This window comes from Mytilus edulis, chromosome 1 (genome assembly GCF_963676685.1).
Source record: "Mytilus edulis chromosome 1, xbMytEdul2.2, whole genome shotgun sequence".
NCBI classification, from domain to species: domain Eukaryota; kingdom Metazoa; phylum Mollusca; class Bivalvia; order Mytilida; family Mytilidae; genus Mytilus; species Mytilus edulis.
Genome location: NC_092344.1, coordinates 39423004 through 39437252, shown reverse-complemented (window position 1 = coordinate 39437252; position 14249 = coordinate 39423004). Strand labels below are relative to the sequence as shown.

The window sequence follows — 14249 nt, the reverse complement described above, 5'->3', positions numbered from 1 at the left end:
GATGTACCCACTAACAAATGTCAAACTATCAATAAAGTATGATAACATCTAAAAAAATTATCTGTATGGGTATCAGATTATACTTTAATACGCCAGACGCACGTTTCGTCTACATAATACATTCGTCACACATCAGCATATAGCACTGACGCCTTTAACTTGTCTGTATCGTGTGCTTAACGAATTTTAAGCATGATTAGGACGTATGAGAATCATACATACGCGTTTATCGGGCGTTCAAGTCAGGTATATTGGCATATGTCTGGCGTTTGTCTAACGTAGATGAAACATATTTAAGACGCGTCCCACACGTACCTGGGACAATTATCCGTGCTTTTGGCGTGTCTTGGACATGTTAGGTAAATGTATCAATACAAAGTTAGGAGTTTGGTTTCGCATGTTGGCCCTGGTAGATTGTTAAAATATAAAAATAATTGTGCAATACAGCTGAGTACCAATATGGCCTTCGACGATGGTTTGTAAGAACATAAAGATTATTTTTTACATGTTTTATGGACTATTTTTTGTTTGACTCTCCGTATTTTCATAGCTAGACCAGTCATAGGATCTCGATATTGACGACTTCAAGTCTAAGCCTTCTGATTGCACTTGTGCTAGTTCCCAATTCACATATAATCCTGCTGGCCACGTTATTACCGGTGACCTCAACATTGTTAATAACACTTCTCTACGAAATGTGTTATCGAAAGGTCCGAAATATCGTGAGCCTGAATCCATCAATTGGAAATACAACTTTAAAATTTTGATGGATTCAGTTGAGGATTATGCCAGGCAATGGGCTAAGCGCGAGAAGGAAGACTCAGACACTCTTTCCGAATGGATTAAGACAGTGAGGTCGTTGATACAAATCAGAATTAAGCAACTGAATGGGTCTATCAATGCCCATGCTACGTCAATCTTTAAAGACCCAAATGTTGCAAAACACCTATCCTATCTCCATGACAAATATGTTGTTGTCCCCGCAGATAAAGCCCAAAACAACATCGTTTTGTGTGTAAAACTCATTACATTAACTGCTTGATAAACGAATTAGGTATTGACAATTCACTTGGAAACTCAACATATACCCTCACGACACTTACCAAAGAGGAAATCCTAGATAATTATAGGTCTGTTCTGTGTTTCTTTGGAATTTCAACCAAAGATGAAGAACTGGATCTTCCATCACTGTATTGGATACCTAAACTACATAAGTGTCCTTACAAACAACGGTATATTGCTGGGTATTCCAAGTGCTCCACGAAACCTCTTTCTAAATTATCAACATCTATTTTATCAGCAATCAAAGACGGGCTTCAAAGTTATTGTGAAACTGCCCATTTTAGAGGGGGCGTGAATCAGATGTGGATTCTTAAAAATTCCAAAGATCTTTTAGAGTACATACAATCAAACTCTCTTTCATCTTGTAACAGTATTAAAACATTTGACTTTTCTACTCTTTACACAAGTATTCCACATTCCAAACTAAAAGACAAATTGAAAGAGTTGGTATTACTTTGCTTCATAAAAAAGAATGGCCAACGTAGATACAAGTATCTTGTCTTAGGGAGAGATAAATCATTATTTGTAAAGAATCACTCTGATTCAAACAAAAAATTCTCTGAAACCGATATTATCAAGATGCTTGATTTCTTGATTGACAAAATATTTGTAATGTTCGGAGGACGTGTTTTTCAACAGACTGTCGGCATCTCAATGGGAACAAACTGTGCCCCTCTACTTGCCGACTTGTTTCTTTATTATTATGAGGCTGACTTCATGCAGTAACTTCTTAGGAAGAAAGATAAGAAAGATAATATCCTTTAACTCTACTTTCCGCTATATAGATGATGTTCTTTCACTAAATAGTTCAAAATTTGGTGACTATGTGAGAACCAATCTATCCCATCGAGCTAGAGATAAAGGATACTACAGATACAGTTAAGTCGGCCTCATATCTTGACTTACATCTAGAAATTGACAATGAGTGTCGGTTGAAAACAAAACTTTGCGACAAAAGAGATGATATCAGCTTTCAAATTGTGAACTTTTCATTTCTAAGTAGCAACATTCCAGCAACACCTGCATACGGGGTATATAGCTCCCAATTGATACGATATTCCCGTGCTTGCATTTCTTATCATGATTTTTTATATAGAGGGTTGCTGCTCACAAGGAAGCTATTAAACCAAGAGTTCCAAATGGTGAAGTTGAAATCATCCCTTTGTAAATTTTACGGACGCCATCACGAGTTGGTTGACCGTTATGGAATAACCGTTTCACAAATGATATCGGATATGTTCCTTACGTCGTAACTACAATCCCTTTCCCTTTCATGAATGTGACCTACCGAATTAGACTATTTACCGGATTTGTTTTCACATACGCAACACGACGTGTGCCACATGTGGAGCAGGATTTGCTTACCCTTCCGGAGCACCTGAGATCACCCCTAGTTTTTTGGTGGGGTTCGTGTTGTTTATTCTTTAGTTTTCTATGTTGTGTCATGTGTGCTGTTGTTTGTTTGTCTTTTTTTATTTTTAACCATGGCGTTGTCAGTTTGTTTTAGATTTATGAGTTTGACTGTCCCTTTGGTATCTTTCGTCCCTCTTTTCAAGATATAAATGTAATATTTACAAAAGCCCTTTTTCTTCACGACGCTTTTGACACAACTTTACAAAAATGAGATAAAAGACATATGATTTTTTGGAGTTCTTGATATACATACATGCATTTGCACATATAGGACACAAACAATAAGCTTTACTTGCAAGAAAGCAAAGAAAAGGGGATGGTAAAATTTGTGAGGGTAAATTTTAATATTTTTCCTAACTGTTTATTGCTTCCTCATGATTGGGTTTTTCATTAAACTAGTATACATTTTGTTAAGAAGCCATTTAATGCCCAACTCCGGGTGTGGGATTTTCTCACTGCATTGAGTGCCACACTCACACTCTTCGGCTTTTATCTGCTCTTTGGTCGGGTTGTTGTGTCTTTGACATATTTCCAATTTCCATTATCAAAAACTATCTTATTGTTTATACTACTTCTCGATTCATATGGTCTTATTAATTCGCAGACATATGCCACTATATCAATGTCAGAGCAAGTTTCGTTGTCAGAATACGCTTTTGATACGCCACAGATACATTTTATACGTTCACAGAGCGCTGAAACTACACCAAGCGTATGAGAAAAACACGCCCCGAATACGTCCAAGTAAAAATCGAACGATCTTGAGGCGTATATAACGTGCCTTTAAACGTGTCTCAAACTTATCTGTAGCGTTTTCCAACGCGCTTGTAACGTATGTATAACAGGTATACGCGTAAAAAACGCTAGAGCTAAATAATTTTTTGTTTATGCTGCATAAAATATTCCTGGAGATAAAGCGTGCAGCAAGCGTGTACTTTTGCATTTCGACTTACTTCAAACTGATGAAACGCGCGTCTTATGATTGCTTAGCGTTTCTCTTGCGCGCATCTAACGTATATTGACTTAGTCAATTTTCTCTGTACGTATGGTACACGTCGGTCTACACGCAAATGTGTGAAGCTGGCATAAGACTTGTCAGTGATGTTTATATCAAAATAGTTATTAAGCCAAACAAGTACAATGTTGAAGAGCATTGAGGATCCAAAATTCTAAAAAGTTGTACCAAATACGGCTAACGTAATATATGCCTAGGATAAGAAAATCATAAATATTTCGAAAATTCTTACTTTTTTAAACAGGAAATTTATAAAATGACCACATAAAATCGTGGAAAGGTATGTATTGATTACTTTGTTCCTAGGAAACAAACACACACACATTTTAAAAAACCATTAACAATATTTGTTTAATTGTGCATGCAAACTGAGGATCATATTATTAATTTTTCATTTGATACATAAGCAGAACAGATATATTTATTATACGAGTCCTAAACCCTATATAAGTTGAAAGTTTTCCAAAATATTCCACGTATAATTCAGTAGTAGTAAACTCGTGAGAATCAATTATTATTTGGTCTTCAGCTTGATAATGTTGTGACGCAGCGGTAAATAAATGTTTTCATGTGCAGTGTACCAACTTCCTCTTAATCGATAGTTCGAAATTTGATCACACTCCCGGTACAATGTGAAGCATTATATGGTTACTCTTCCAGAGCACATGAGATCAACCCAGGATTTGTTGGGGTTTGTGACTTATTCCGAAGTATGAGTTGATGTTTAAGATTACAGTTCGGTAGAAGCCTTATTTTATGTTTTTGTATGTATGCTATAATTAACGTAAAAAGAATAAGATGTTTCACGGGTAAACTTTGGGTCAGGTCAAATGTACAGGGGTTTTCCAAAGGAAACTCTGATATTAGTAACAAGGCACTTTGGTAGAGCATCCCTCCTTCAAGAATGGTACGGCTACCATCGGGGTATATACGCAAGAGAGATTTTTTGCTCAGGGTCGATTGCCATAAGTCTACGGAGTCATAAGACCTATGTACGGTACATTGATATTAAAGATTGCTGGCTCGTATATATTAGATATAATAGATAATATTACTAAGCGTAATAAAGAACAGGTTGATGCCTGTTAGAAATACGGACTTGTACGTTTACAAGCTGAACCGTATTGTTGTGCCGTATAGGTCAAGTGTGAGTCGATGTGACCAATTTGTATGGTACATTATTGTACCAAGAGAACGTGTACGTATTTAACAAGTGTGATAACTTGAAGGGTGCATAAGTACCAGGAGGACAAGTTTGTTCCTTAACAAGACAAATTTGTATTGGTACAAGTTTGTTCCAGTTGAACACATTTTAAGTACAATAGTTTATAGATTGTTAATCAGAGACCTCAATGAGCAGTTGTATATATTGTGGTTTATGGACGTTAATTTATAAAGAAAGTTAACTTGTTATACTTTTTTGTAAACAGAACAATTTTGGATCCAGTATCAAACTGGCAACGTACTCATTCTTAAATAGAAATAGACACGCGTACCCTGTGTACACGTAACATTTGTATCCCTTATGTATCTTTTGCTTCATTTTTACTTGTTTGTCTGAGCATCTTCTCGAGTTCACTATCAAATCATGTGTTTGGAACAGAAAAATCATGTTTTTGGTGATGTTCTAGTGATTCAATCTTAAGTGTTTATGTACTAGTAGTGTTTTGTGACTTAAAGTTGTTTGTCGGTTTTGTTTATCTTTTTAATTTTTGCCATGGTTGTGTAAGATACCATTACATGGTAAATGTGTTTTCCTTCACCATAAGTAAGACGTCATTATAAGTAATTCACGTATAACTTTGAATGTATTCCTGCATTTTATAAATAATGAGTGAAATTGTTATTCATCAATGTATAATAATTGGACTTAATATAACGTCAAAAGTCTTGCTTGATTTTCATAAATTAGTGGGACAATGTGAATATGATCATGAACTGTTCAAATTTAAAATTATGATATGCGGTGTTATGAATGCCATAACTGCTTTAAATGATGGGAACCAGTTATATGTCATTGAATGACCTTACACAATAAACAGAACGAATCGTAATGTTTTTGAAAGCGCTGTACGAATTTCATTTCGCAAAAATTGTGTACAATTAAGTCACTTTCGTTCCTACACTATAAACATTGTATTGAAGTTTCTTTTCCCCAATATTTATCATCAGTAATTATAGAATTCTATTTTGGAACTATACTGGCGGAATGTGTCCTTTTGAAATAAGATTTACAAGAATGTATGCGGTATAAAATTATTTTTGTCAACACAGGCTTGCTCTGTTTGATGGGATGAAAGAATGACAAACAAACAAATATTTAAGAATTGAAAACTGTCATTTATTATTAAAATGACGAAGAAGCAACACAATGAAAAACATGTATAATGAAATCAATAAATCATATTTATAAACAACATATATGGTTATAATGACAAAACCTTATTGACCCATCCCATCAAAGATGGGGTTACATTCGCCACAATATTGTTACCCAAAGCCTTCCTTGTAACAATATCCCCCATCCAAGCCAGTGATAAAAAATTCTAAAAAAAAAACAACAAAAGAAAACAGAGTCCTAACTACCAAAAATAGGAAAAACTAAAAATATCAAAAGAGAAATCACACATCTGAATAAAGCTACTTCTATCTAAGAGTATTCATTCTATACACTAAAACGATAACTATCCCATGATTATAATGTATTAACAGATTCCAAAACAAAACAAAAATGATAATGGTTGCCAGAGGCCCCTGTCCCCATGGCAATCAAAGCCAGATTTATACATATATTTACATTGAAAATTCTAATTTTATTTTATCTTATTTATTTTTATTATTATTCGTATATCTATTTTTTATTTTATTTTATTTTTTTTTTATTCTGATCCAGTTAAAAATCTATTTTATCTGTCATTAACATTTTTGACTGCTCAATTTAACTTCTTGAAAGATAACATCATTATCCGCATAGTTTATAACAGTGCGTAAAGTTAAGCAATATCTTTACGAGATTCCTTAAATTTTATGACAACAGTTCGACCAGAGTTCACCCCATCGTCAGCTGCAATGACAAAAGGGGATGATTCCTTACTGTTAGTTTTATAATTTCTCTGAGAAATTAGAAAATATGGCATAAAATTGCATGACCATGATTGTAAACCTAAATACTTCATTTTATTATGTGTTAAATTATCCTTGAAAAATAATGGTAGCAAATGATTGTATTTCTGATAAATATCTCAACTTAATTATACAAAGAAAAAAAAGAAAAACAAAAACAAATCCAAAAAGTAATAAAAAAGCAAAAACAAAAAGGAAAATACAAAAACAAAAACAAAACAATAACTATATACACTATACAAAATATTACCGTAAGTCTGTTAAAAGGGATTGAAAATAAAGAAGCCCATGTCCCCATTATATTTCGTAATCACAGTTACCAACATAAATACAATTAAAACTATACTGTCTTCAAAGTTATTACACTCTTATACACTCTTATACATGTAATGAAAATACACTTCTAGATCTAAACATGATTACCCGTTTATGGCACAGTGGCAAGAACAAGGAACCCTTAAACGTATTTCAAGAAAAGAACAGCATTGTGTCGTATCAGAGGTCCATATCCCCATGATACAACATCAAAACACATAAAACAGATTCAGATGATAAGGACTGGTATCCGAATATATTTTTGTACGCATCTGAATGCCATCTTCCCATTAACTGAATGTTATCACTTGAAATGCCCATCATAGCTGCTGAACTAGCAGCCCCAATCCTAAAACTATGTCCTTTATACACGGCGGTGTCACATCCAGCCCATTGTAACGAAAGTTGTAACTGGCGTGTAAAATACTGCCTAGGAATAGGTTTACCATCCATAAAACAAAATAAAGGACCATTTTGAATCCCCCTCATCTTGCAATATTCCCATACCGCATGCACTGGACATAAATCTACATTTTTTACATTACAGTTAATTTGAAATTTATGACAAGATTTTCCAGTGTGGTGTTTGAAATGACTCATATCTAACAAAACCGCAAAAGGATGCTCTCCAGTTAGTAGAAAGTTTACAGACGTGAAACTAATAATATTCTTGGGACTTGACGAAGTGCTGGTTATTTCCCCAACTCTCAAAAAAGCATAGAAAGCCATTAAATACATTGCTTTCAACAAAATTTGCAAAAACTTAGAAAAACCTAAATGCGTTAGTGATTCTACCAACCTTTTTAATATGGCTGGTGTTATAGGTAAACGAGTATCCGCCCTTGCATTTTTCTTTCGAAAACCTTCCAAACATTTTTTAATAACAAAGCTTTTTGATAAATCAGGAAACCCAGCCATTTTCTGTACGTAATTCAACATAGAAACATATGATGAAACAGTATTGAAGGATAACTCTCTGTGCATACAGTATTCTATAAATAACACCAGGTATTCCAACGAAATAGGCAATACTGAACTTGCTGGAAAATATAGAGCTAAGAAACCTTTATAATAGTTGATTGACCTATTATAATTTTGAAATGAATTCTTAGTTAAAGAACCTTCTAGAATTTCTGTAGGAATCATTCTTAAAGATCCTTCATAAGGTGTGAAACATCTGTTGGTGTTTGATCCATCTCTGGTGCCAAACGTTTGAAATCTGATACCTGAAAACGAGAGAGTTTGTCTGCTAAAATGTTTTTTAAGCCAGGAATGTGCTTTGCTTCAAAAAAAAAATTGTATTTAAGAGCCTGCACAAATAATCTACGAACTAAGGCCATTAATTGAACGTCTTTAGCTGTCTGTTTGTTGATACAATGGACAACAGCTATATTGTCACAATGAAATTGGACATGTTTATTTCTCAAAATCTGAGACCATAACTCAACAGCAAGTACGATTGGATAAAATTCCCTGATAGAAATATGTAATTTCAGCCAAGAATCTGTCCAGCCATGATAGAACCAATGTGTTCCCAGGAAACCCCCAAAACCTAAATTACTAGCATCTGTATACATGTGTAAAGACTGAGAGGTTTCAAACTTGTGCTGTACAATCAAACCTTTGCCATTAAAATGATCAATGAACAAAGCCCACGCTTTTAAATCTGACTTTGCTTCTTTATTTAAACGTATCTTAAAATGCGGGCGCCTGATGCCTTTAGTTAAATTTATTAAACGCCTCAAAAACGATCTTCCTGGGGGGACAACATAACAAGCCAAGTTAAGTAACCCAATTAACGACTGAAGTTCTAAAAGGGTTACCTTTTTCTTATTACTGAAATAGCCAAGAAGATTTCGTACTTTTTCGAGCTTATCTAATGGGAGCCTAATTTCCATTTTCTCTGAATCTAGTTCTAGGCCAAGGAAAATTAATTTTGTTGTTGGAAGCACAGTCTTCTCAGATTTAATCGGAAGACCTATTTCCGTTGCAAAGTCTAAAAACTTTTGAAGGTTAAATTGTCCAATTTCTATTGGAGGGGGGATATAAATAAAAAGTCATCTAACAGGTGAACACAGCTGTGAATGGCAAGTTTTTTCTCAGCAATCCAATGTATAGCTGAACTAAATCGCTCAAATAAATTGCACGAATAGCTTAAACCCATAGCTAAATTTTTGTCAAAATAGAACCCCTCCTGTAACGCAAAACCCAACAAATGGTAACAGGAAAAATGCATTGGCACCAAGCGGTAAGCTTGGACTACGTCGATTTTAGACATGACACAGTTTTTTCCGTATCTAAGCATCAACTGGCAAGCATCATCCACCGATTGATACTGTACAGCTGAATTCTCCTTAGAAATTCCGTCATTAACCGAGGACCCCAAAGGGTGAGACAAATCATGTATAACTCTAAATTCCCCTGGTTTCGATTTAGGGACCAGACCTAAAGGAGAGATTCTAAAGTTTTCAAAAGGAGGTTCCTTAAAAGGCCCAGCCACCCGACCGGCCTTAATCTCTTCTGTAATTTTTTTCTTTAAAACTAAACAATTTTCCAGAGTTGACTTCAAATTTTTACTGAATTGGTACTTTTCAGCGCCTTCAAAAGGAATTTTAAACCCAGTTTTGAACCCCTCTAATAAAAATTCAACTTTACTTGTGTCATACCCTTTAAGGTTCTTGCCCAATTGGTCAATGTGAATAGGTGTAGATATTTGAAAATCACCTGGTTTTAGGTTTCTGTTTACTGGACTGTTTTTCTGAATCAGGGCCCCCCTTCTATTGGTGGAGTTAAAATCGGCGTTCTCGTGTTTTGATTGTTGGCAATCCCTCCTGCTGTGGTCTCCACCGCAATTTTGGCAGGAGTGCTCGTATCTACAATTCTTGCCGTGCAGCCTGATTCATTGTTGAAAGCATAACAAAACCTTTTCTGTTTAAGGGCTGGAGCCGTGAGGCTTTGTGTAAGAAAGGGCTGTTTCGTGGCATTAGTTTTCCCAATAAGCCCCATAGCTAACGCCTCATTGAATAATTCCCCATTTACACCATCCCACGGTAAGTGTAAAGGGTCTACTTCCCTCCACTGCCTATAAGCTTGATCATAAAAAAATGCCGCCTCAATTCCAGCTTTTTCTGCCAAATTTGCAATGATAGCCGCATATTTCATCAGCTTCGGGGATTAAGTAGGGTATTTTTCAAAATAAATTGCCCCATAAATGCGAAAAGCTTCATGCCACTGTGCCATTGACTCAATTTTTGCCTTACTACTACTATTTTTAACAAATGTTAAACAATCATCTTTCTCTACTGGAACATACTTAACAACTCTGGATTTGGATTTCAATAAATCCTCCAGATTAATGTATTTGTTAGACCAAATATCAGCTTTCAGTTTTAGGTCCACATCCAAAGCCAGTGGGCGTGATAAACCCTGGCCTCCTAACTCGTTTGAACATATACCTGTGTTTGGAGTGCCCTGTAGAAGATGGTTCACCACCTGTTGACTCGAAGATCCTTCAGTTGGCATGAACCACTGTTGACCGCTTCTGCTAGTAACATTTGAGCAGGACGGATGACTGCTCTCAGATGATTGTTTATCAATTATATTTGTTGAGTGGGACTGGGATGGTGTCGTCATCTCTATTGTATTACATGTAGTGGTATCTTGCCTTGGTGGACAAATGGAATTAACACCTTGGTGTGTTGGTATCAAAGTTGGATCAGGTGAGTTTACATCCGTGCCTTGAATAACGCCAGTGCTTTTGAGTATTGTAACTACTGTTTGGGTGATAATTGGAGTTGCGACCGTCAATATTCTCAGAATTTGGTCATCATTACACGTGTTTGGATCAATTGGATTGGATTGTACAGGTGGATTATCAGCTGACAACTGGCCGGAATTAATATTTGGATTTGAAGAGCTTGGTACAGAATTATCTATAGATACACCCAGTCCCAAATCTGAACTGCCTAGGTTTTCAATTACTTCTCCAAGCCTCTGTGTGCTTTTCCGTTTACGATTACTTCTTTTTGGTTCTTTGGGTGGCATTTCTGATAAAACGGTTGCTGGAAAGAGAACACAAGATATATTGAATGCATGATATAGAACTACCATATCAAAATAAGAGCCATAAGAACATTTTGAACATATTTATACTATCTGCACTTTTCTTTTATACCATATATACTCTATACCCTTAAATTCATTTAAATGCCGTGTGCACTGATTCTAAATATTATATTTTATTAACCACAACAGAATTGACATAAATACCCTAAGCACTGCCCACCAAAGCACCATTTGTACTAGAGCGTCACAAATTCATCTAAATGCTATTTGCACTCAAAAACTAGATACAATAAGTACTCAAACACAACAAATCTATCTATATGCCATATGGGCATGCTCCTCAACGCACCATATATGTACTAGAGCCTCATAGATTCAGATGCGCCTGTGTTAAGTACATAAATGTATCCAAGTACACTATTTATCGCAATGGCTCATCAAAAGAGCCTCATAAATTCATGTAGGTGCCATAACACCTGTTTAAAGTACACAATGTATCCAAATGCAAAATTTAGGAAAAAATAAAAATAAAAAATTAATGATATTCTACATATGTGTCAAATGCACTATTAACTAATAAATATGTGAATTCTAATTACCATGATTCTTGGTGAAAAAGTCTACATGTATAATGTTACATTTATAACAAAACGCAAGAAGAAGATTTAAGCTATGTAAATATACGCAGTTCTGTTGCCAGTATTTAATTGCCCACCTAATTTGCTATGATAAGGATTGTTAAATAAATTTCTCTTAGTTGTTTCATGAACTCTATCAGACTGTCTGAATGACCGTTAAAATTAATGTGAATATGCAGCTGTGTTTTAATTTGTTAGGGATAAGGTTGTTAAATAATTTTATCTTAATTGTTTTTATAAACCTTAGCAGACTGTCTGGATGACCGTTAAAATTAATGGATGATGCAGCTGTGTTGTTACTATCATGACTTTAATTACAAGCCGTATAGTTTATGAGTTTGTTTATTTATCTTCTGCTCCAATGTGTGGTTCCGAATCGATACAACCACGCGAGAAAGTATCCGTTCTGTTATCATAAAAACTGTTATAATGATATGACACTCCGGTTAAAACCGTAATTTTAATATAATTATTATTGAAACAAATCATCCTGGTATAAATATACCATAGTTGCATAACTGTTTTTGGCACATAATACCCAAATTATACCTCCAGTTTTGAAAGAAATTGAACATTAAATCGCATTGTTCTGTACAAGCATGTTTATGGGGAATTTCCCTTGAACTTAATATAGCTTTTAACAAATAAATAAATAAATACCTGTCCAATACTTAACTTCTATTAACTTTCTTTATTTCATAGCTTGAATAATTGACCCTCTTATATTTCGAAAATATTTTGGCATGCCAACATCATAGTTAAAGTGAACACCATCAACATAGTTATTGCGATCCTAATGTTTCAACCGTGTTATTTTCCAGTAACGACAATGTGGTTGGTCCTTTATTTGTGCTTTCAAAAATCTGTTAGTCTTAATAACTAAATCATTATACACATTTGATGCAATGACTCGTGTCGATTCTCTTGGTAGAAGTTGGCATATTGTAACTTACTTAATCTCAAATCGGGTTATCAATGTTTGGGATAATAAAATCAGCCGTAACCCCAATTCCTCTGTCGTATCTTCAGAGGCTCCTATTATATCCAAATCGTTACCACCAATGTGAACAATTACATGTTCGGGACGATTTTCTCTATGAAAGACAAAATAGTTTGCACATGATCTGAATTTGAAACTTTTCCGCCGCCGATCCCAAGACATTTTTATCTCACAGTTCATCAAGTTGAAATTATGTAATGCAGGTATATTATAAATAAAAGTTCCCAATCTACGAACGTGTGAACTACCAACTACGACAATTTTCATCGTAACATTATACAGTCTCTCTAATTAAACTATAATTTTATTTTCTGGCGCTTCAGCTGACCAAAATCACTCACTGGATCTAATACAATATTCTCTGGATACTTTTTCTTGTACTTATAAAGGAACCGTTCCGTGAAAAGTAATACAAGAAAAATCTTTCAATAAAACTAGACTACAATGTTCTTTAAACTCTAGAAATCTCAAGTAGGTAGATGCAAATTACGACAAATTACGGACCTATAAATTACAATGTCAAATAACATATTAAAGTTACCTAATTATGTACAGAATATAATCCTTTTTCTTCTCAAGTCACAATATAATCGTATTATTAAAAACACAAATTACGCAGAATGTAATATAATTTTTAGTTCCAAAATTTTCCTGCCACTTCTAAATGCAACTGAAGCGCCTTCTGAGATCATATAACATGATCAGGGGAAGGAATAACTTGGTATTTGCGTTTCTACCAAATAAGAACAAAGAGTTATGCCGCTTTCCATAGTACCGCCTAGTTTGCCAAAAAATCATTTTTAATAAAAATTAGCATATTTTGTATGAAGATAGATTCATATGTAAAATTGGATTTCATACTTTTTAAGAATTTACATATATATATTTCTGAAAGAAGAAGGTTCCATTGTCAGAATAAAAGTCGTTGGTAATTTTTTTTTTTTAATATTGAGTCTGAACGAGAATCAATGTACTTATTTGAAAAGTTCAATTTTAGCATATCAGTTAGAACGATCACTCATTTCTAGTCAATTGAAAAGTTGTGCTACGAACTCAATTAGTTTTGTACGTTTCAGAGAAAACACAACATCCATTGTTTTTATAACCATGATAATCGTCAATGGATGAGGATGCCAATTGGTTATGAGGTACACCATGAAAAGATTATAAAATTATTGGATCAGGTTGAGAAATCTTTGCCACATTGGAATGACCGACATGATATTCTGGCTATGTTACGGCAGTGTAATTACGATGCTGATGAATGTATAAAAACATACATACATCTAGAAGGAGATGGTAAGTAGAAACTCACAGTATGGATATAAAGAGATTTATATTTGTGTCTATAATTAAAAACTTGTCTGATTAGAATTGGTTGGGTTTGCTGTAAGATACTATACTGGGGATTCATTTATTTTCGTTTCTTAGGTAACAATTTTCTTGGATTGACGAAAACTTGCATATTCGAGGATATTTAAATTCGTTGTTTTGGCAAATTCTGCATGCAATCCTTTGGAAAATCAATGTTTAGTTGAACATTTAAATTCGTGGTTCCCATTTTCCAACGAAATACACGAAAATTAGTATCCAACGAATATTAATGAATCCACAGTAA

The 14249-nt window shown here is 34.5% G+C and overlaps 1 protein-coding gene across 1 annotated transcript in view; it reads left to right on the top strand.

Annotated features, from left to right (window-relative positions):
• LOC139514410 (E3 ubiquitin-protein ligase TRIM45-like) overlaps positions 1 to 14249 on the top strand; it is a 40919-nt gene that overhangs the window by 22195 nt on the left and 4475 nt on the right. The window contains exon 10 of the mRNA XM_071303654.1: positions 13708 to 13930. Coding sequence (XP_071159755.1) covers positions 13708 to 13930 — 223 coding nt within the window. The remainder of the gene's footprint in view (positions 1 to 13707; positions 13931 to 14249) is intronic.